This window comes from Macrobrachium rosenbergii, chromosome 8 (assembly GCF_040412425.1).
Source record: "Macrobrachium rosenbergii isolate ZJJX-2024 chromosome 8, ASM4041242v1, whole genome shotgun sequence".
Taxonomy (NCBI): Eukaryota; Metazoa; Arthropoda; class Malacostraca; order Decapoda; family Palaemonidae; genus Macrobrachium; species Macrobrachium rosenbergii.
The window spans coordinates 18,188,743-18,211,627 of record NC_089748.1 but is presented as its reverse complement, the minus strand read 5'-3'; the positions used below and the strand labels follow the sequence as shown (position 1 = coordinate 18,211,627).

General features: G+C 40.5%; 1 protein-coding gene and 1 long non-coding RNA gene across 7 annotated transcripts in view; one reads left to right on the top strand and one right to left on the bottom strand.

Annotated features, from left to right (window-relative positions):
* LOC136840622 (uncharacterized) overlaps positions 1 to 8,988 on the top strand; it is a 513,636-nt gene extending 504,648 nt beyond the window's left edge. For all 5 annotated transcript variants that reach the window (XM_067107333.1, XM_067107335.1, XM_067107332.1 and 2 more), the window contains one exon: positions 272 to 8,988. In XM_067107333.1, the coding sequence (XP_066963434.1) occupies positions 7,277 to 8,077 (801 nt within the window). In that variant the 5' untranslated portion in view covers positions 272 to 7,276 and the 3' untranslated portion in view covers positions 8,078 to 8,988. The remainder of the gene's footprint in view (positions 1 to 271) is intronic.
* LOC136840624 (uncharacterized) overlaps positions 1 to 22,885 on the bottom strand; it is a 37,075-nt gene that overhangs the window by 932 nt on the left and 13,258 nt on the right. For both annotated transcript variants that reach the window (XR_010853669.1, XR_010853668.1), the window contains 2 exons: positions 12,574 to 12,652; positions 11,467 to 11,606 (listed from right to left, as the gene is read on the bottom strand). This is a non-coding gene — a long non-coding RNA (uncharacterized lncRNA). The remainder of the gene's footprint in view (positions 1 to 11,466; positions 11,607 to 12,573; positions 12,653 to 22,885) is intronic.

The window sequence follows — 22,885 nt, the reverse complement described above, 5'->3', positions numbered from 1 at the left end:
TTTTTAGCTAGATTTGCATTAAATTCAGTGGTCATTTTAATATGTAATGTAGCTGTTGCTAAATAGTACAATAATTTATCCTTGATAAACAAATACAGATGTTCAAAACTAGTCTAAAAATCTGTGTATCATCTGTGCCCCTCTTAGTAAAAGATGCCTTAGTATATAGGATGTGAAGGGCCTGGATATAACTTGGTTTTATTGTAGTAAAATGTGTGCCAAAAAATCTCTATTTGACATGATGTCCTTAACTTCTTCCTCATCTCCTCAGGTAAAGGTGTCCATCTACAGCTTTGAAGTATTAATGGGACAAGTCGAGTAGACATCAATCTCACCTTGGGATCCCACAGAAGAAGACATTTTTATCAGTTTTGCATTATGTGCCAAAAAGGAAGTATGAAAACTGTTGCATTTCCAAAAGTGTTGGATATTGGAAAGTCATACTTTGTTATAGAGGATTTATAATCACCACCTTTGACAAAATTAGGATCACAGCAGACGTCACAATCGCACTACTAGGAGCAGATTTCCTGAAAGCCCACAACATGCTGGTAGACATAGCAAGACAGCAGCTGATTCAGAGAGACGGATCACTCCAAGAACAGCAGCAAACCCCACATTGGGACCAGAGATCCGTCACCACCTTCAGGAATTTCCTGAAGTGTTCAAAGACGTCCTCCAGCACAACGTCACCGAGGGCCCCCTAGTCCAAACTTGCTTCAGATGGTTGGCCCCAGACAAACTAGCCTACAACAAACAAGTATTCCATGACATGGAGCAGGCAGGAAACTGCCCGAAAGCCTCCAACCTGTGGGCAACCCCACTCCACATGCTACCTACAGCAGTCAGTACATGGCACCCCTGCAGCAACTACCGATGACTCGTGTCAAAACAATACCCAACAGATTCCCCCTGCCTAACGTTGCTGACATAACAAACCAGCTAGAAAGTGCCAAAATATTCACAAAAATTGACCTGCTGAAGGTGTACTACCAAGTCCTGGCAGCGAAGATATAGAAAAAACAGCTGGCAACTACTGACAACTCATGTCAAAACAATACCAGACAGATTCCCCCTGCCTAACGTTGCTGACATAACAAACCAGCTAGAAGGTGCCAAATTATTAAAAAAAAATTGACCTGCTAAAGGTGTACTACCAAGTCCTGGCAGCAAAGGAAGATATAGAAAAAACAGCTATCATAACTTCCTTCAGGACATACACTTCAAGTACAGCTGTTTCGGCCTTCAAAATGCTGGTGCAACCTTCCAATGCCTCCATAAGATATCGAGATACTTGCTGCGTTGTTTATGTTGATGACATCATGGTATTCAGCCCCAACTATAAACAGCACATAAAGGACATAAGGCAAGTCCTGGAGAAACTTAGAGAAAATGGGCTAGTAGTGTGGGAAAATAAATGTGAATGGGCAAAGGGTACAGTAGAGTTTCTTGACCATCAAATAAACCCCAAAGGAGTCAAACCCCTCCCCTCAACAAAGGTCCAAGCTATCTCTGATTTCCCAAGGCCAAACACCATCAAAGTGATCCAAGAAGTTGCTGGCATGATAAATTATTACCACTGATTCATACCCAACCTAGCTGAAATCATGTCCCCTTTATATGAATGCCTTGAGGGAAAACAAAAAATCTTCATGTTGGTCTGACAGAGTTTTTCAATTAAGCAAAAAAAAAAACAGTTTCCTCTGTCCCACCCCGACAACTGATGCAAGTAAAAGCAATGGTCTCGGTACTCGAGCAGGATACAGACCAAAGTCATTGGCCGTTGGCACTCTTTAGCAAAAAGCTATCTCCAGCAGAACAGAAATACTCCACATTTGACCGATGTCTCCAGCGATATAGAGATACTCCACAATTGACAGAGTTACTGGCAGTCCACCATGCTATTCAGCATTTCCGACTCATGCTCGAGGGACAGCAGTTTGTGGTGCAAACGGAACATCAACCCTTGATCCATGCCTTCACTAAGAACGGAGACCGTTGGTCAGTGCGGCAGCAGCGTCACCTGTCTGCAATATCCGAATTCTCCTGCCCTATCAGGTGCCTGAAGTTCTCTTCCAATAACATTGCAGACACCCTTTTCAGAAATACCACCAACACCATCCAGATCAGGATACCATATCCCACGATCACAGCAGCCCAGAACGATGACATGACCTGCAGCAACTTCGATGGGAAAGCCTCGCCCTCATGGAGAGATTTCACCATAGACGACAGAGAGCCGACCAGTACCTGCTAAACAAGAACCAGACACCCTTGCCCCTACTTACTGTTGGCCTCAAGGAGGAAGGCTGAATTTCAGTCTTGCCCAATCACCTGTCCGGCTGTTCCACCCCCCATATCCTGTTGGAACGATACATCTTGTGGGCCATGAAGTCAGACATCAAGAAATGGGCTCAAGAATGTCTCCCCTGCCAAACATCCAAGGTCACGAGGCATACAGAGTCAGGAACAGGCCACTTCAATACATTGGAGCAACTCCTTGCCCACATTCACTTTGACTTTGTGGGACCCCTACCCACTCCAAAGGGTGCAGATACCTCTTCACAACTGCCGACTGGAATACCGTATGGCCTGACGCAATACCTCTCAAACAGTGAAAAGTTGTGCATGGGCTTTAAAAACTGGGTCAGTCAGCACAGAGTCCCTCAGTACATCACCAGCAGTAGGAGGGGTGGGAGGGAGTAAATTCACATCTGGCCTTTGGAACTCCCTTGCTGCCAGCCTTGGGACAAAAATTAAACACACACCAGTATACACAACCCAGAAGCAAATGGTGTGATAGAGCAGTTCTACTGCTCCTTGAAAGCAGTGCTCACCACCAAATGTTGAGACAGGTGGAGGAGAAAAGTTGCCATGGATTTTATTAGAGCTGAGAACGGCTCCACATGCAGCATTTAACATGTCTCTGGCTAAAGCACTCTACACACGGGCACTAACAACACCAGCAGACATCTTCCAAAACTTAACAGAGCCAACCACCCCCTCCGATGTCCATAGAGCATTAATCAAACCATGTCAAAAAGAACATATGATGCAGCCAGAACAGCATATGTCCCCAAAAAACGGCTGAACAAAATACGCGTTTTTCAGAATTGACACACACCAACCCCTTGCCTACTCTGGACCTCACCAAATCCTGCAGCGTAGAGACAAGTGCCACCAGATGCCAGTGAAAGGGAGAAATACCTGGGTCTCAATAGACAGGTTGAAACTAGCATATATACCAGACAACGGTCCATCTCCACAAGTCTCTTTTTGCAGGGGGGAGTACTGTAGGATCCCACTTAGGCCCTTTGGGCATCTGCCATCCAAAACAATAAACTTGACCTATCACATAACATTGAGTTTCCCAGAAAACACAAATCAAAGAAAGATGGCTGAAGCATTGATTTTCATGTATTTGCAGGAACTAGAGATAGTATCTCATTTGTAAAACCAAAACCCTCTGTCAATGTAAAATGCTTCAAGCTCTCAAAACAAGAATTGTTAACTGTTTTCCAGGTGTGAAAAGACACACCTGACCATAAAATTATGCCTGTTAGATGCTACCTTTCTGTTCATGGAAGTCCATGTCTTGTCAGAAATTTGTGACATTAAATTAGAAAGTATCCAGACACTGCCTCTTACTCACCTCACCCCCACAGCAGAAAGGGCTTTAGTGTAAAGACAGGGCAGCAGGAGTGTGTGATTTTGTGGGGATGATGCTAAACCATCTTGAAGTACACTACAACTCCTCCTCCAACACCAATAAAGGGTTTTGACTAGACAAAATATTGGCTTTAAGATAATTTATCTTAAATTAACTGACAGAGCCTAGAGTGTCAAAAAGTAGGATAGCTAATGGTCGCACAACACTCCTGTAGATACACCTTGAAAAATTTCGAGTAGCCACAAATGTGAAGCAGTGTTGGTCATGAAGCCGCTGATCATCTTTAGCAGAATGAATTGGAAGTACTGATAAGGCAGTCAGTCTGGTCACCCTTCTTGAATGTATGAAATTGGGGCCATATGGTTCAGTGCTGGAGAAGGGGAGGCCATTCACACTTTGGTAAAAGGTCCAAGTTCTAAGATAGTATAGTTTTTGTATTAACAGACTCAAATGCCTCTTAAGAGAAGAAGACCACTGGCAGGTGGGGCTGAGAAGTTGCCCTTGGCCAAAAATATGGAGACTTACATTTCACTCACTAACTTGGGACAGGCAACTGCCAGTTAAGACCAACTCTACAAACAAACCAATCTGTGTGAAAATTCCATCTCTTGCTCTTCCTAAAGGTAAAAGAAAAGATGACACTCATCCTAGATGAATGCTTGCTATCATAAGAGAAGATGAATCATCCTTGGCAGCAAAAACAGTTATGAATCATCAAGGCATTGCCACTGTTGCAATATTCAAAAATGAAAAGATAGGGCTTCACACCACCTTGAGGACTGTCCACGACAAAGCTCAGAGGATGAAACTAGACATGAAAAGTGCAATGGCAAGACTTCACTCCAACTGGTTATGTGGTTCTCAACTTGAGTAGTACAGTATCTATGAATTCAGAAAAAACTCCTATAAATTAGCACAGCAATCTCAAGACCAATGGAAACCCTAAAAGTGGTGATTTGATGCTATGAAAATGACTCCCTTCACTAATTAAACACTGTGAAATTAATTTTCAATTCCTCTATTGTCTCCTGACAATTTTTATTACCTTTCCATGTTAAGTTCTGGCAAAAGACGTGTTCTACACTACACAAAACAGAAGACAGGCTATGAAAAATAAAAGTTTAACATTTAGATATGAAGCTTCAAAAAACAAAGGTATCGAAGCATAGTGCTTCAAAATAAATTTTGAGGGCACTCTTCAACTTGGTAGGAATCAAAACCATGATACAATGAAGGCTACTTCACAATTTAACTTACAGTATATGAAAGACCTTTGGAATCCAAGAGGTTGACATACTGACACTGTAACAGACTTTGGACATTGATGCTCTTCAAAATAAAAGAGTGGCATGCATTACCTCCACACACATACACTTAGAGTGGTGATGGAAAGTCATTACTTTAGTAGCTTATTCAGACTGGCCAAACAGGGAAACTTTTCCCACACATATACTGTACTACTAAAGTACCATGGCTGGAAAATAAGGATTACTAATTTCAGCTATGATCTAAAGACGAAGGTCCTTAAAGGATTGCTTTCCTGATATGTAAACACAATTCCAAACATTACACAAATGACCTATATCAAGACATTTTGCAGCATTAAAAACCATTACCTAGCTTCTTAGCAGCATGTTTGCAGTCAAGATGCAATAACAACTACTTTATTGCTAGACTCAGAAAGGGAGAACAAGAAGTAACCAGTAAAAACAACAGTAGGAACACAAGGTGATACTAAAAATGGACACAATCACAGGAGACAGGTAAAATAAAACCTGGCAATACTTGGCAACACTGGTCATGAGCAGCCTGTAACTCATGAAGACAGGCAATTATGGAGTCTCAAATCATCCAAGATGATACCAAATACTGTAATGTGTTAAGTGTTTTGGCTAAACTGAATACAGAATCAACACCATTAGAACTATTTAAGTTCCTCAGTCTTGGTTGTTCTCAATGAATGGTAAAAAGTAGATCCAGAGGGTCTAGTTGGTTTAAAGTAGATCTTCACAAACCGAGGTGTGACATTGGCACATTTGCCCACATATGTTAAGGTTCGAGGGATGATATGTGGTGCTGATAACGTTCAGTTCAGCACTGGACAGCAAGAAACTAGCAACATTCTAGTCCATATGTGGAAAGACCACATTTCTCATATAAAAATCTACAGCTTTTCACTGATGCTTTCATACTGGCCTACGCAAAAACAGCACAAGATCCAACACCACATAGAAACAGAGGGTCCCCCGATCCATTCAAGGTTGAGACGTCTGGCTCTGGAAAAACTAATCTACACCAAAATGGTTTTCAAAGCAATGGAAGAAGCCGGAATATGCCAGGAAGCCTCCAGTCCACGGGCATCACCCCTACAAAAAAAGCAGGCAGAACATGGTGCCCGTGTGGAGATTACTGACAGCTGAATGTGAAAATGAAGACACATACCCACTACCAAATATAACAGACACAACAAACCAAATGGGTGGAGCAAAAATATTCACTAAGATTGATTTGCTAAAAGGGTATTTTCAAGCGCCGGTAGCAAAAGAAGACACTGAAAAGACGGCAATCATTATCCCATTTGGCACCTATGCATTCAACTACAGTTGTTTGGCCTCCGTAACTCAGGGGCAGAATTCCAGTGATTAATGGACGAAATATTCAGGGACCTCCTATTCTGTGTAATATATGTGGATGACATATTGATCTTCAGCCCAAAACCTCAAACAGCATCTCAAAGACATGAGAACAGTGTTAAAGAGACTGAAAGAAAATGGTCTAATAGTGCGTGAGGATAAGTGCGAATGGACAAAGAAAACGGTAGAGTTTCTAGGACACAAAGCAAACCCAGACAGCATCAAACCTCTGCCGGAAAAAGTGAAAGCAATAACAAACTTCCCAAAACCAACAACAGTGAAATCAGTGCAAGAATTCCCTGGACTAATAAACTATTACCACAGGTTCATTCCGAACATAGTAAAGTTAATGAGCTCTATATAGCTTATCAGTGTCTCAAAGGAAATAAAAAAACAATTACACTGGGCAGAAGAACAAGAAAAAGCATTTAAATTACCAAACAATAACATTTTCAACAACACTGATATTTCCTTTATCCCACAGATCCCTCACACTAACAACTGACACAAACAACATGGCTATGGGCGCCATACTTGAGCAGGACACTCGTGATGGTCGCCGCCCGCTAGCCTTCTACAGCAAAAAGCTAACAACAGCAGAGCAGAAGTACTCAACATTCAACAGGGAACTCCTTGCAGTCTACAAAGCAGTCCGTTATTTCTGCCACATACTCAAGGGATGACAGTTCATGGTGCAGACAGACCACCAACCACTAGTGCATGCCTTCACAAAGTCAGCAGACACATGGTCAGCATGACAACAACGGTGCCTGTCAGCAATAGCTGAGCACTCCTACTTCATTAAGTACCTGAAGGGCTCATCGAACACCATGGCTGATGCCCCATCAAGAAACTGTGTCAACACCATACAGTTTGGGATATCCTACCCCACGGTCACAGAGGCACAGAAGGACGACGGACTGCAGCAGATAACCCCGCCCTCAAATGGAGCAACCTGTTGATCGACGGCGGAATGGCGACCATCACCTGCGAGATGAGTACCAGACGACTATGCCCTTACTTGCCAGAGGGACTGAGAAAGATAGATTTCAGCCTCGTCCACAACCTATCCCACCCATCAGGCCAATCAACCGCCCATACAAGAGCAGAGCGATACATCTGGTGGGGCACGAGGAAGGATGTAAAGATGTGGGTAAGAGAGTGCATCCCGTGCCAGATGTCAAAAGTCATGAGGCACACAGACAGTGGGATAGAAGAGTTCAGAATGACGAACCGCCAACTCGCCCACATACACGTTGACACAGTGGGACCCCTACTGCCCTCAGAGGGGTACAAGCACCGGTTTACAATCATAGACAGGAACACGAGATGGCCGAAAGCAATACCAATTCAGCAACAGATGGCAGAGAGCTGTGTCAAATATCTAATTGATTGGTCAGTAGGCATGGAATTCCCAAGATCACTGCCAGCGACAGGGGCGCCAACTTTACCTCCGCCTTATGGAACGCCCTGGCTGACAGTCTGGGGACGAAAATCACACAAACAATGTCCTACAACCCTGAAACAAACGGATAATCAAGGAGTTGCACAGATCACTGAAAGCCTCTCTCACCACCAGATGCCAAGGCGGAAGTTGGAGAAGAGAATTGCTGTGGGTCCTGCTGGGATCCAGAACAACACCACACAAAGCACTCAATGCATCTCCAGCAGAAGTCCTGTACAGCCAAGCATTAAAGTTGCAAGTCCTGTACAGCCAACCATTAAAGTTGCCAGCAGACGTTTTTCAAGAAAACACAAGCCCAACAATATCTGACACCAGACAGGCAATAGAAAAATTGTTACCGGTCAAAACAACCTACCAGACAAACACAAAAATGTATGTCCCTGAAGATATAATGAGCATAAAATAAATGTTAATTCGGGTGGACGTACACAGACGTTCCCCCCTCTCCCCAGAATACACCAAAGACAACCAAAAGCCTACCAGATGTAATGGTCAACAGGAAGATGATGTGGGTCTCAATCGACCAGTTGAAACCAGTATACATACCGGACACCAGCCCACAGACACAGGCTGCTCGGGGGCGGGGGGAGTACTGTAGCCCCCAACGTGGTAGGCCTACCTGACGAATCAACTTTCTCCACATGAGAACAACCTTGCGGTTGCCATGCGGCTGAAAGAAACACAGATTCTCATGATAATGTTTTATGTAAATATCTCCAACATTGTTGTCGCCAGCTTTCATATACTGTATTGTTATCATTCTGTGCATTATTATGACAGCTATTCAACCATGTATATCTATTTTATATTCAAATGTTTTACACCTATGAATCTGTCATTTTGCATCTGTGAAGAAACACAGATGCCCAGAGTTGATCCCCTTCCTCGATCTGTAAAGAGGTCAGGACTACTTTGCGGCTCACATGAGCCATTGACCTTTGTGAATTTTGAATGAATAAATTAGTAAGCTTCTGACCTGCACTTTCGTTTGTACATCGTTCACAACATCACCATATCAGACTTTCAAAAAAGAAATATATGTAGCTTATACAGAAAAGTGTACCTCAACCACAATGCAGAACACCACAAACAAATCATGACCACATTTCTGTCTACTAAATTTGATAATGAAATGACTTCTACAAAGTGTCTATAAAGAAAAACTGTTCCTCCACTATACTGTACCATGACCAAAATTAATTTCTCCAAGAGCTACAAATGCCGCCTATACAAATACTACTCAGTTTTCACATTGCAAAAAGGTAATTCACAACATGGCTCTAGTCTATAAACAACAAACACACAAGCCATTAGCTTGAAAAAAGGTCAACATGGAGAAGAAACTTTCATGCAGCCATTAGAAACTTTCCCAGTTTTACACAGACTTATTCCCTTTTACCATTGTGTGTAGGGGCTGCCAGTACTTCAGCAGCATTTGAGTTAATGAAAAAGAATTTCTCGAACCATTTGCTATTATAAAGCCAAATCAATTAAATGAATTTGTTCTCAAGTCAAGACAGAGCTCTTCTATTAAAATCGTATCTGAGATAACTACAGCGATCAAAATGACACTTGTTACGTCTTATACAAGGCTACCTACATGGTTCCATATCGAGTCATTCATAAGGTATGCATACCTTTAACAAAAATCCTTGCCTATAATACCTAGCCTTTACTTTGAATCAGTTCTCTGTATCACTTCCCACATTGCTATTCAACTGCTTTAACCCTCATTACAATTCACATCTTTCAAGAAGGAAAATCAATCCCTTGCCAGGAACCTTAAGAGCGGTTAAATATATAGTGTAGCTTTATCCTAATAGCCAAAAAGTCCAGAACAATATGAATTTCCCTTTCACAACAAGTCTGGAAAATATTTTGCACTCTAAAGAAAAGCATTGGCTAGTTTCAAAATGGCCTGAGTCCTTTAAGAAACATGAAAGTCTGCCTATCAATATAGCAACACGATAAATAACATGACCTAACTTCCTTCAAAGAGAAATTTCAAACTTGAGTTTACTTATTAATCCATTTACCTAAAAGACAACTATTAGCAAACCCAGATTATCATTGAAGTCATACATTTGAGTATACTGAATAATTCCCTCACCAAAAAATGTCATCGCCAGTAGTACCAAAGGCCCATGGAAGTGATACTTGGCATTTCAGTGTACTTAAAGATTCATTTACCTAGGTACAATTGCCAATAGTAACAAACTCCCCCACTGAGAGTAACAAACTGAATTTTAATTTACTTAATAAATCATTCTGTGCAATATTGTTATCACCTATACGAAACTTCTCTTCAAATAACACTTTCACTTTGGAACTTTCAGATGACTCCATAATCTTGAACTATGCAGAGATGCCATGACAATAATGTTCCTTACAAGATAATCAGCAGCACTTATGATACTGACTTTTAACCAACCTATGTTCAGTGTTTACCATAATACGCTACTGTCATGGCAATCTTCCTATGAATTTAAGTTTAATTACTTGAAAATTATGAAAAGTTCTCCAACAGTTATCAAATTTGAGATGCAAAAATAATACTCTAAATTCTAAAATATTCCCCAGCCTGGGATGTAAATATGTACATATTACGAGCTGTGATATCTTTATGGTATTGAACAAAACCTATACATAACTTGAGTCTTAAGTAAAGGTACCAATGCTTACTTAATATAACAACAATGCAATACCTACAAGCTTTTAGGAATTAAATTCTAAAGTATCTGATGTAATTTTAGGAATTCAATTCTAAAGTATCTGATGTAATTCAGTAATTGAAACAAATTATATATTGGGACTAGGAACATACGGGAACCTTATCTCCTAGTTCTACTATGATGGAAAGTAATTTAACTATCTTTAAGATTTACTGAGCAAAACTACAAAAAATCAATTTACCTCTTTTGTACATTCTGATGCTAAGTAATTTAACTATCTTTAAGATTTATGGAACAAAACTATAAGAAATCAATTTACCTCTTTTGTACATTCTGATGCCTTACAGATTTTATCCCAAACACTATTTCAACTATACTGTCTATCATCAAAAAATTACATAAAATCAGTTCCACATTTTTTCTAACAAAACTTTTAATCATATGTGAACCTCTAAAACATGAGTTCTAGGTAAACAGGTACACTGAAATATAAGTTATTCATCTGACAAGTAATCTCAACTAAATTGCAGAAAAATTAGCATTCAACACACTAGACAGCCTGATATAAAAGTCAAAATATAGCCATGGCTATCTATTAGGCAATATTAAACCGACAAGAAATTTAAATAAATACTGTAGAACCTGATATACCTTATGTATCCTGACTACAGTAATACAGAGCTCCTGAATAGCTTATACTAACCTGACAAGAAATGAATGTGACAATGAGCATCTTGAATCACTTTAGGTACCAGATGGCCAATATCAAGCCAGAAGCAGGTTTAGACAATAACTTATACAGTGTATCCTAACTCACAGTGACCTGCCACATATGATTAAGACTTAGTATCAGTAGGCACTGTTATGACCATGATAAACTAAAACTTGTATTAATACGATAAAATTAATGTATCGTTGTTTCAATAGCCACAGTAGGTGTGATTATACCCTGTTTCAATAACTACAGAAGGTATGATTATAATCTCTCAATAAAAAAGTATTAATCTATCCAACATTTATGCTCACCTGGCACAAAAATCGAAAAGATAAAAAGCTGATGAATGAAAATGTTGTCCTCTTTTGAAGTTAATGCTTTTCCAAGGTGAGATTGGTGTCTATTTAACTTGCCCCACTTGTACTCATAAGCTGTAGATGTTGACTTTTTCCTGTAGAAATCGAGAAGTTGTTAGTGTAATAACGTCAAACAGCTCTTGTGACTTAAAAGATAAAAGACAATAAGATTTAAATAGGCCCCAGACATCTTACACCTGGGCCACTTTTACTAAGAGGGGAACAGCAGGGATAGGGTCTTTTCAACAACATATGAACAGTATTTTCTTGAAAGATTAAAATTAAGGTAATTAAAAAGTGTACTTCAATGAATATTTTGCAAAAAAAAAAAAAAGAAAATAAAATAAAATTGACAATCTTCTTAATGGACATTTCAATTAGCAACTTATATTTGTATCTTGATTATTATTATTATTATTGTTGTTGATGATGTTATATACAAGAGCCGTTTACACAGTACAGTATATAACAAAGGAAAAGTGTCCCCCCCCCACACAAAAAGACATTTACCATGGACCGACAATCCACGATTAAAAAGCTGAACCGACATGCCAAGTGCCTGGTTCATTCAATCATTTTCAGAAGAGAGCCACTGACTACAGTACTTTCTTACTTTCTCACAATATTTGTCAAATACCAAAAATTTCACATACTACAATAGAGCAGGACATAAATAATGGAGTAATGTCAAAAAACTACACCAGTCTTATAAAACTTGGTTTCATAATTCCAAGATTTTTTACACAACAGTTATGAATAAATTAGTCTACTGCCCTTGCTCATTTCGCTACTGCACTGATTACCATTTTATCAAATCAATTTACATCTTTAGAATATTTTAAGGGCTAAAAGAATATTTTAAGAGCACTGATAGCCCACAAACTTCAAATTCACTGTATTCATCCTGTCTTAGACTCCAGTCCAGAAATTTGTATTGCATTTTTTAAAGTTCTGTGACATCAAAACCTTTAATAATTTCAGGCCCATATGAACAACTATTTTTATCCCACCCAAATAATACACCTGCCCAGAAACCTGATTTTATGTTGATAATACACATACCTTTAAAAGATTGACATAACTTTGGATTAATTACATCAAAGTGCTTCAGTACTTCTTCAACTTGCAATCTGTAAATTGCCTGAAAGACAGGAAACAGGTTAATTAAATAATAGAATACTGAGGTTGTCTTGCTTACAATACCAAATTAGGACATAAGTATCCTATACAGAGGACTTTACTACTAAGAGAGCCAGGGATGGGTCTTTGCCTTTGTAGAAATATGCAGTGCTTGACTGAGGATAACTCTCAGATGTTCCATTCAGTCTTAGTAACAACAACGTCATGTCATACCCAAGATTTCAGCTAATAGTGGATGTCTTTCCAAAGAAACTACAAAGTATCTCCTAAGAAATTTAATCTTTAATCCCTCTTGTAAAATTCTATTACGTATGCCTTCCTCATAAGGAATAGTAAATAAAAAAGGTCATCTTTATTATGGCATTTCTTCCTCTGTTTTAACTGATTTTTGAAAGATTCATTTCTCGGCATTTTCTATCACGATCTCACGAGGTCATTCCCTTTATATGGATTAAGGAGTGGAAACAACCTAATTCACTATGCTCTTCAGAGCCAATCAGAGCATCAGTCTAAGTTCTCAAAACATTGCAGCATATTCCTTGTCAAGAGGACATGAAATTGGACTTGTTAGAAGGCAGTGAGGTTATGCAAAGTGTGTCTCCATTAACGGAATATTTCCTGGACACTCAAGATGATTTTGAACCACATTCAAGAACCAAGATACAGCCCTCTTGGCCAAAACTATAGCTTCAGCAATAACAGACTATCAAACTGATGAACATGATAAAAGTTTCTTCAGCCTTGACCATTAAAATACTTCTACCTTTCTTTCAGTGTATACTACCTAGTAGTTAACTGAGCAACATTTTGTAATAACCACCTTAACCTCCAAAGTTTGATTACTTAGACACACTAAACAGATGCATTTGTACTGAGTAACACATTCTAAAGACTACTTACAGTACTGATTTGCACTGTCAAGAGTTAAGGGGATTGATTGATTGATTTGTTTATTAAATTTGGTGTCATAACATCTAGGTTATTGACGCCGAAACAAATTTAAATATAAAAATTAAGTTTAAAATAAATTTCATATAAAAATATCTAAAAGTTATGTATATAAATATTTAAATTAAAAAAAAAGGTAAGTTTAAAAAAAAAATTTCCATATAAAAATATCTAAAAGGTATGCATATAAATATTTGAATAAAAAGAAATAGGTTTAAAATAAATTTCATATAAAAGTATCTAAATGATACGTATATAAATAAATTTCTTCATATATTCTATATACAAGGTAAATTTTCTTCAGAAGGCCCGCCTCCAACATAAAAGTATACAATTGCTGAGTGTTACAATCCTTTCCAAGGATTGCAGCAAGATTAAAATTATCAACTTCATCTCGTCCCCAGGACAGGAACCTTTGTCTCAAATTCTAAGTGTGGGACATTCAACCAGCAAATGTCCCACACTCAGGGTACAGCACAGTCTTCACAAATTGGAGGATTCTCACGAGACATCAAGAACCCATGCGTGAGTCTTGTATGTCCAATCCTCAACCTGCATAGCATTGTCTCCTGTCTCCTTGGCATATGGGGATATGACCAAGGAGACACAGATGATGCAATACTACGCATTTTTCTATTTGTTAAAATATTCTCCCACTGGGACTGCCAACGCTTTTTTATTGTTTGTCCTACTACAGGATATACATCCCGGTAGTAGGCATCTTGTGGGTTCTGGAGAGTTGACCGCTGATTTCGCTAGTTGGTCTGCTTTTTCGTTCCCATCCACCCCAACATGGGAAGGCACCCAACAGAACTTAACTTCTTTCTCTCTTCTTTTCAATAAAAACAACCATTCTAATACTTCTAAAATCAGGGGGTTTAAAGGATTAAAAGATTCCAGTGCCTGAAGTACACTTTTTGAATCACTATATATAATAAAATTGTTTCCATTATGAATTAAAATCTCCTTTAAAGTTTTTAAAATTGCATTTATCTCAGCAGTAAAAATTGAGGCAACGGATGATAACCTTCCACTCCTCTCTATATCAGGGAAGACTACACCAAAGCCGACGCCAGCATCAGACTTTGAGCCATCCGTGAAGATTGGTGTGTAGGTGCCATGTTCCATCAAATGTTCTAAAAATATTGACCACATGGCCTCACATGACAATTCTGACTTGGTGAAATTAAAATACTTGCAGAATTCTACCTCTGGAAATTTCCAGGGGGGAATAACAGAATACTTTACTGGTAGAATCTTCACCCTAGGCATACTTAATTCCCTGAGAATCAAGTTTACTCTAAAAGCAAACAAATGCGGTTGCTTGGGATGATTTTCATAATAATGCCAATGCCTTTCCCTTCTCATACTTATGCTGGTCAAAGACTTAGGTAGCCTTTGGAATCTATACCAGCTCCGAACCAGCAGACGCTTGTAATGAAGATCCAGTGGCACCTCACCAGCATCTAACAACATGCTCTCAATGGGAGATGATTTAAATACTCCTGTACACAACCGTACCCCACCATGATGAATCGAGTTGAGCATTTTAAGGCTATTGGGCTTTGCAGACGTGTAAACTTCGCATCCATATGTTAATTTTGAAAAGACCAGGGCTTTATACAATCTCAACATCTGAGTTCTGTCTGCACCCCACACAGTATGAGACAGAACTTTCAGCAAATTCATCGCTCTCAAGCATTTGGTCTTAATATACTTCAGATTTGGGATCCAGGTCAGCTTACTATCGAAAATCAACCCAAGGAACCTCGTTTCACCTACACATGGAATTCTTTGCCTATGAATAAATAGATCTGGATCAGGATGAAATCCTCTTATGCGACAAAAGTGCATAGTTACCGTTTTACTAGTAGAAAATTTAAAACCATTAACCTCAGCCCACTTCACTATATTGTCGATGCAGAGCTGAAGGCGACGTTCAGCCACTGCCATCCTTGAAGCTGCAAAGGAGACTGAAAGGTCGTCAACAAAAAGGATATATGTTATATCTGAGGGAATTATTTTGGAAACCCCATTGATTGCCAAGGCAAACAATGTTACGCTTAAAACACTTCCTTGTGGTACTCCTTCTTGACTGAATACTTCTGACATTGTTGCTCCAACCAGGACCTGAAATAGCCTATTTTTAATAAAAGCCTTAATGAAGAGGGGCAAATTGCCTCTCAGGTTACATTCATGAAGGATCCTCAAAATGCCATATCTCCAAGTTGTATCATAAGCCTTCTCCAAATCAAAGAAGACCGTGATGTGATGTTGCTTGTTGGCAAAAGCTTCACATATTGAAGACTCCATTCGAAGTAGAACATCAGTTGTGGAGTGCATGCTTCGGAAGCCACACTGTGCTGGGGACAGATATTTACCCCGTTCTAAGTACCACATCAAGCGTGTGTTTACCATTTTTTCCATGATCTTGCACAAACATGATGATAGTGCAATTGGACGATAATTTTCTACTTTAAACGAGTCTTTTCCAGGTTTCGCAAACAGCAATAATTTTAACATCTCCCAGATCTTAGGGAAGATATGCTCCCTGTAAATTCTGTTAATAAGGCTCAATATGAATTGTTTGGTATTTTCAGGGGTTTGCTTAATCACTGAATACGTTATTTCATCCAGTCCAGGAGCTGATTCATTACATTTTTAAACTTGTTCCATCTGCTGCCTTTGAGCCGAGTATGGTCAATCATCGTTTTTCTTTGCAACATTAGCAAAATGATTAGCAAACTCATTTGCAACTAACTGGGGGTCTGCTACCTCACAACCATTGATCTTGATAACTGGAAGTTGACAGGGAGTAAACTTGCCTACTATTTTTCTAACTCTCTTCCAAACTAGTGTTAGAGGAGTTTTCGAATTTATTGAAGAAATAAAGATTGTCCAAGATTCTTTTCGTGCTTTTTTGATTTGCAAACGAAAATGAGCTCTTGCTTTTCGAAATTCTACACGGTAATACTCACATTTTCGTCTACGGTGTCTTGTGTATGCAGACCTCATAGTTCTATGAGTTTCCTGGCATTTACGAGTCCCAGGGAACCGGTCGGTGGATAAATACGCCTGATGTCCTGGGTATGGACTGAAGACCAGCCGAGAACAATATTGTACTTAAAAATTCAAGAGCATCATCTACGCTGGGAAAATCATCAGCAGAGTCATCTATTGAGCTTTGCTCCTGGAATGTTGCCCAATCAGCTTTTTTTGTATTCCATCTAGGTAGCCTGGAAGATGGAGGACTTGGTGCTGAACTCACCACTGTTGGGAAATGGTCACTGGTGAATCTATCATTTATAACTCTCCAATTAAAATCTATAAGGCAGTCATCACTACATATATAGATCAATTGCCGACAGCGTGCCTGTTTGAACGTGAAAATGTGTAGACTCCCCAGAGTTGAGGATTCCCACATTTTCACCTTCTATGATGGAACTTAGGCATCTTCCTCTTTGGTTGGTGACAATATCACCCCAAAAGAGGGCTTCTGCAATTCATATCTCCCAAAATAATAAAGGGATGTGGTAACTGTTGGTTAAGAGATTTAAATTCATTGATTGGGAAGACTTCATTTGGTGGTAGATAGAGAGAGCATACTGTATGTTTTCTTTGTAGATGGATCTCTACACCTATTACTTGCAAAGCTGACTGGATATTAATAGGATTTTGTGGGGTATCATTTCGAACATACAAAACGACACCTCCATGACTTCCCATATTTAAATTATAGGTGGAGTAATAAGATGTATACTCTCGTGGGCTGGGGCACATGTTGTTACCAATCATGGTCCCCTGCAGAGCTATACAAACAGGAGACACTTCTGATATGAGCAGTCTCAATTCTTCCCACTTTGCTCTCAATCCCTGACAGTTCCACTGGAGAAGTTAATGAATTTTATTTTCCTTTAGAGGCTGTAATGTTGGAGCCTCTTTTAAGTGCTTTCAGCTTGCTACCTTGCTCCTTTTTTCTAGAAGGAGACCGATTGTTTGTAGCGGCCTTTCTTTTTAGGGGGTTGTCGGTTTCAGGGACACCAGACAAAGCTGATGTCTCCTGAGGAGGGGTGTGAAGATCAGCAGTGCCAGCTACATCCGGCAATGCCTCCGATGAGTCGGGAGCACCAGCAATGACTGGCGCAGCCTCCAAAGAGGCGGAGGCGTCAGCAACCACTGGCGCAGCCTCCGAAGAGGCCGAAGCACCAGCAATGACTGGCGCAGCCTCCAAAGAGGCAGAAGCACCAGCAATGACTGGCGCCGCCTCCAAAGAGGCAGACGCGCCAGCAATGCCTGGAGCAGCCTCTGAAGAGGCGGAACCGCCGGCAATCACTGGCGCAGCCTCCAAGGAGGCAGGAACGCCAGAAACCACTGGCGCAGCCTCCGAAGAGGTAAAAGTGCCAGTAGTCACTGGCACAGCCTCCGAAGAGGCAGAAGTGCCAGCCATCACTGGCACAGCCTCCGAAGAGGCAGAAGTGCCAGCCATCCCTGGCACAGCCTCCGAAGAGGCTCGATTACGAGTCATCACAGGTGTTTTTGTTTAGGTTGGCCTTTGTACCATTTATATTCTTTCTCCGGTTGGCGGCTACACTGGCAAAGGATATTCCTGGTCTAACATATAAGTTTAATACTCTCTCTCTTGCCTCTCTAAATGTAAGTCGTTCAGTTACCCTTAATGATTGAATCTCCTTTTCCATGATGTATACATCACAATTTATTGAAGATGAAGGGTGATTCTCTCCACAATGTACACACCTGGCATGCTTGTTACATATGCCATGCTCTGGTTCGCTGCACTTGACACAAATGGCAGGTTTGCCTTGCAGTTTCTGCCTGCATGACCCTAACATGTGTCCAAATTCCTGGCAATGAAAGCATCTCTTCGGCCTTGGGATGTATTGTTTGACCTTGAAGCGTAACCAGGCTGCCTTCACTATATTAGGCAATCGAGTGGAATTAAAAGTGATTATCAAGTTGGGAAGTGGGACTAGGGCTCCATTTACTTTTTTCTTCATTCTTTCTATTTTTATTACTCCTTGATCTTTCAATTCTTCCACTAACTTTTCCTCAGAATATGTCGTGAGCTGTGGGGCAAATATCATACCCTTGGAGTGGTTCCAATAGGCATGTACGGCACATTCCACTTTGACTCCTCCAAGGCGAGACAATGATTTTAGATTTTCACTTTCTTTAGCTGAGGTAGATTCAACCGTCAGCTTTCCTTTACCTTCGGGACTAATCTTAGGCTCTCGGCCACAACACTTTAAAATATCCCTGTATACATTGAAAATGTCACAATTTGGTTCTTCCAGGCTAAAGGTCAAATATTTGTCATATGACTGTTCATATATTCCTGGTCCAATTTCACAATCACCATTTCCATTAAATTTCCCTTTGCTCCGTACTGGAGCATAAGGTTTCAGTGTTATTACACTGGAATGTTTATTTGGGTTTCCCGTACGTGTATTCCGAGACTAGGTTGCAGAGGTCTTTGTCTGTGCCGATTGGTTATCATCACAGGGTCCCGGGGTACTTATATCCTTATTTATACCGTCCATAAAGATAAAAGTATTGGAAAAAAAAAAAAAAAAAAAAAAAAACTGAAAATCTTAAAAAGATATCATCATCCTTTCATGGTGTTTATTCCTCCACTAATGGCACAAGTGAGAAACGACTCCCAAATGTCCGCACCCCTACCCTACCCCAAAGGGGATGGCACAACATGATTAGAGTGGCTCAAGTGTAAGCCAACCCACTTGATAGGACTGAGAGCATTACTAGAATACAATCATCCCCACCCTAATCACATTATGGGCAAACCGGACAGAATGCCGAGAGTCCTATTCCCAGAACTAGACCCCCCTGGAATCTGTGGTCCAGTCCCGTAGAATAGTTCCGCCTGAAAACTCAGGTCCGAACATTATCGGGCAGTTGATGGTCCTGCCACAGTTCTCACTATTTAGCTTCGGATATAAACCCAATCCCAGCTATGATACCTTTTCCTATTTACCAGGTCCAAGAAATTTGTACGAAAGTGAAAATATCCACGCCATTTAAATCGAAAGGTTTGTAGGTGATCCGTCCGGCCCGGGCTCTTATTCTTCGTAAGAACGAAGAAGAAAAGCCAGGACCCCTTACCCCCTCACCACGTGAAGGAACCTACTTCGAGGGGGAGTTAAAGGGAAGTGTTGCTACAAAACAAACAAGGTCTTTCATGACATCACGAATATCTTGCTCTAAAAACTCAAGGCCATGCTATTCCAGACATTTTAGAAAGTTCTGTATGCATTACAGTAGTAGAGAGCTATGAACACACTCAAACAAACATATTATGAATAGAACATGCAAAGTTAATTATCCCAACTAAAACCAGTCAGGCTTAACCAGAAAGCCTGAAACCTACACAAAGCTAGCAGGATATATCCAATGAAACCCTCCCTGATATATGTTCCAAAATGTTCACAGAACCATTTCATACAGTACTCAGTATGCATTTTTACCTTTAGTTGCAAGTATACTAATAATTTTAAAACAAGGCTCAACCACCACGCCACTATAGGTTAAGATGAGTACCGACCAGAGGCAGTATTCAGGTAAGGAAATGACAAGCATTGTATCAATGCTGGCAAACTATCTATTTCAAAGTCATTACCATTCCTTCATGTTTTAAAGTAGAATATGTCCATGTATCTCACCTCCTTTTAATGTGGGATTTTGCTATGTAATTACTTGGTAAGTTACTTATATGAAAAATTAAATTTTTATGATAAAATAAAGTTTTATATATACTTACTAGCAATTACATAGCTACAGTACTAGCTTTCTACACGGCAGTCTGACAAAATTCAAATTTTCACGGTGGTGCTACCATTGCTAGTGTAGGTTACAGGGTCTCGCCCACTTTCAGGACTGATAGGTAAAACCCAGCATAGAGCTTGAATTTGTTTGATGCCCAAATGTCCATTGAGCAGAGGAGGGTGGGCTCCGATTATGTAATTGCTTGGTAAGTGTGCATAAAACTTTATCATAAAAATGTCATTTTTATATAAGCGACTTACCAAGCAATTGCATAGCTGATTCCACAATGCAAGGAGGTGGGAATCATGGACATGTTCTAATCCAAAACATTAACAAAGATAATGATTTTGAACTAGAGAGGTTGCTAGCATTGGACCAATGCTTGTTGTACCTTAACTGATAAGAGAGCTGCTTCAGGCAGGTACCGCCTCTGGTCAGCGCTCATCTGTTGAGGGCGTGGCAGTATTCGGTGGGTACTTTGCAGTAATGGAAGTTCACTGATGGATGACAAAGACCAAAATAGTGCCCTTGCCCTGGGCAAAGACCAGAATAAACATAACACTATCACCTACAACCAAAAATAAGAACCACTACCCCAACCATTAAAAACTGGTGTGTACTCGTGGTACACTGTACTTCCAGGGCTTCCCTTCAACTCAACAACCCTGCAACAAAGAGAAGAGACAGTAGAGGGACGGAGAGCCCTTATGCTTCCTTTCCCAACACCATGCCAGCCACAGATACAACACCATGCCAGCAACAGATAAAGGACACACAGTACAACAGTTATCAAAGACAATTTTCATGTCTTTAAGATAATGTGAAGCAAAAAACCAATCCAAACTTCCAAAATTTTGATTGTAGAATGATCTCAAGAGACATGTTTTGTCGAAAAGCCAGAGGTACTTTGACAGCTCGAACCTCATGAGCTTCGACCTTAAGGGAAGATAAAACATCTTCCTGAACTTGAGAATGCATTTCTGTAATCAAACTTCTAAACAAGAAAGAAAGTGCATTCTTTCACAGAGGGCATGAAGGGTTCTCCACTGAGCACCAAGGCTTGTCAGAAGATCCTCTGATCTTTTCTGTCCTCTGAAGATAGTACTTCAAGGGTCTCACAGGAAAAAGAAGTCCCTCTTCCTCCTCTGGCCCAGGGATGTCCGTTAAGCTCTTCATAATGAACAAACGAGGCCATGGCATCTCCATTTGCAAAGCCTACTCTCTTGTTGAAGGCTTGCTGCTTGCTAATGCTTTTGGCAGTCGCTACTGCCACAAGAAAGTCTCCCAAGTGAGATTCTTAAAAGGGGTTGAGCCGAGGTGTTCGAAAGTTGAGCTCGTGAGCCACTTCAAAACAACGTCCAAATTCCAGGAGAGAAATCCAGGCTTTTCTAATTTGGAGGTTTCGAAGGATCTGATAAAGTCATTGAGACCTTGGTTGGATGGCAGATCCAGGCCCCTGTGCTTAAACGCCGAAGAAAGCACTGACCTATACCCCTTGATGGTAGAGGGAGATGACTTCCTATCTGTCCTCAGGAAAGGTAAAACGTCAGCTGGCTTATAGAGGTTTCAAGCTTCTGCAGCTTGCTTTGAAAAGTCTTTTCACTCTGATGAGGCTCCTGACAGTCTAAAGCCTGTTAGGCCAGAGTGGACAATCCTTGATGAAACCTGAGGAAGTGGGGCTGTCTAAGCAGTGACTGTCTGTGGCATAAGTCTTGGTAAGTCCACTAACAGATGCAGCAGATCTGGAAACCATTCCTTCCTGGGCCAGAACGGAGCGATCAGGGTCATTAAAACGTTCTGGTGAGAGAATTTGTTAATCACCTCCCTGATCAATCTAAAAGGTGGGAAGGAGTGGACATCCAGGCCCGTTCAATCCAACAGAAGGGCATGCGTCACCCATGCAAGAGGGTCAGGGACTGGGGAGCAACAGAGAGGCATACGATGATTTCTCGATGTTAAGAAGAGGTCCACAGTTGGTTTGCCTCAAGGTTCCCAGAAATTGTTGCATATGAGGGAGTCCCGAGTCCACTCCATCGGCAGCTGATTGCAGCGATTCAATTTATCTGCAAGGACATTTATTTTTCTCTGCTCAAAGCGAGTGAAGGAGTGGATAACCCTTGTTTGCAGATATAAGACAATGCTTTGGTGTTGTCCATGTAAACCACTACTACTTTGCCAGAAACTAAAGGAGAAAAAGCCTGGAGACCCAGTCAAATGGTCTTTAGTTCCTTCACATTGATGTGGAGAGCTCTCTGATCTACAGACCACATCCTTGAGATTTTCTGACTCCCTAGAAAGGCTCCCCAGCCTAGATCTGAAGCGTCAGAATAAAATTTTAGGCCTGGATGCAAAAGTAGAAGAGACTTCCCCTCTTGTAGTCTTCCTACGGATTACCACCATCGAAAGTCAGTCTTGATCTCTGAGGAGATGGGGAAAAAGAAGGTGTCCGGTTGGGTTTTCCTGCTCCGGCATGCTTTTAGATAAAACT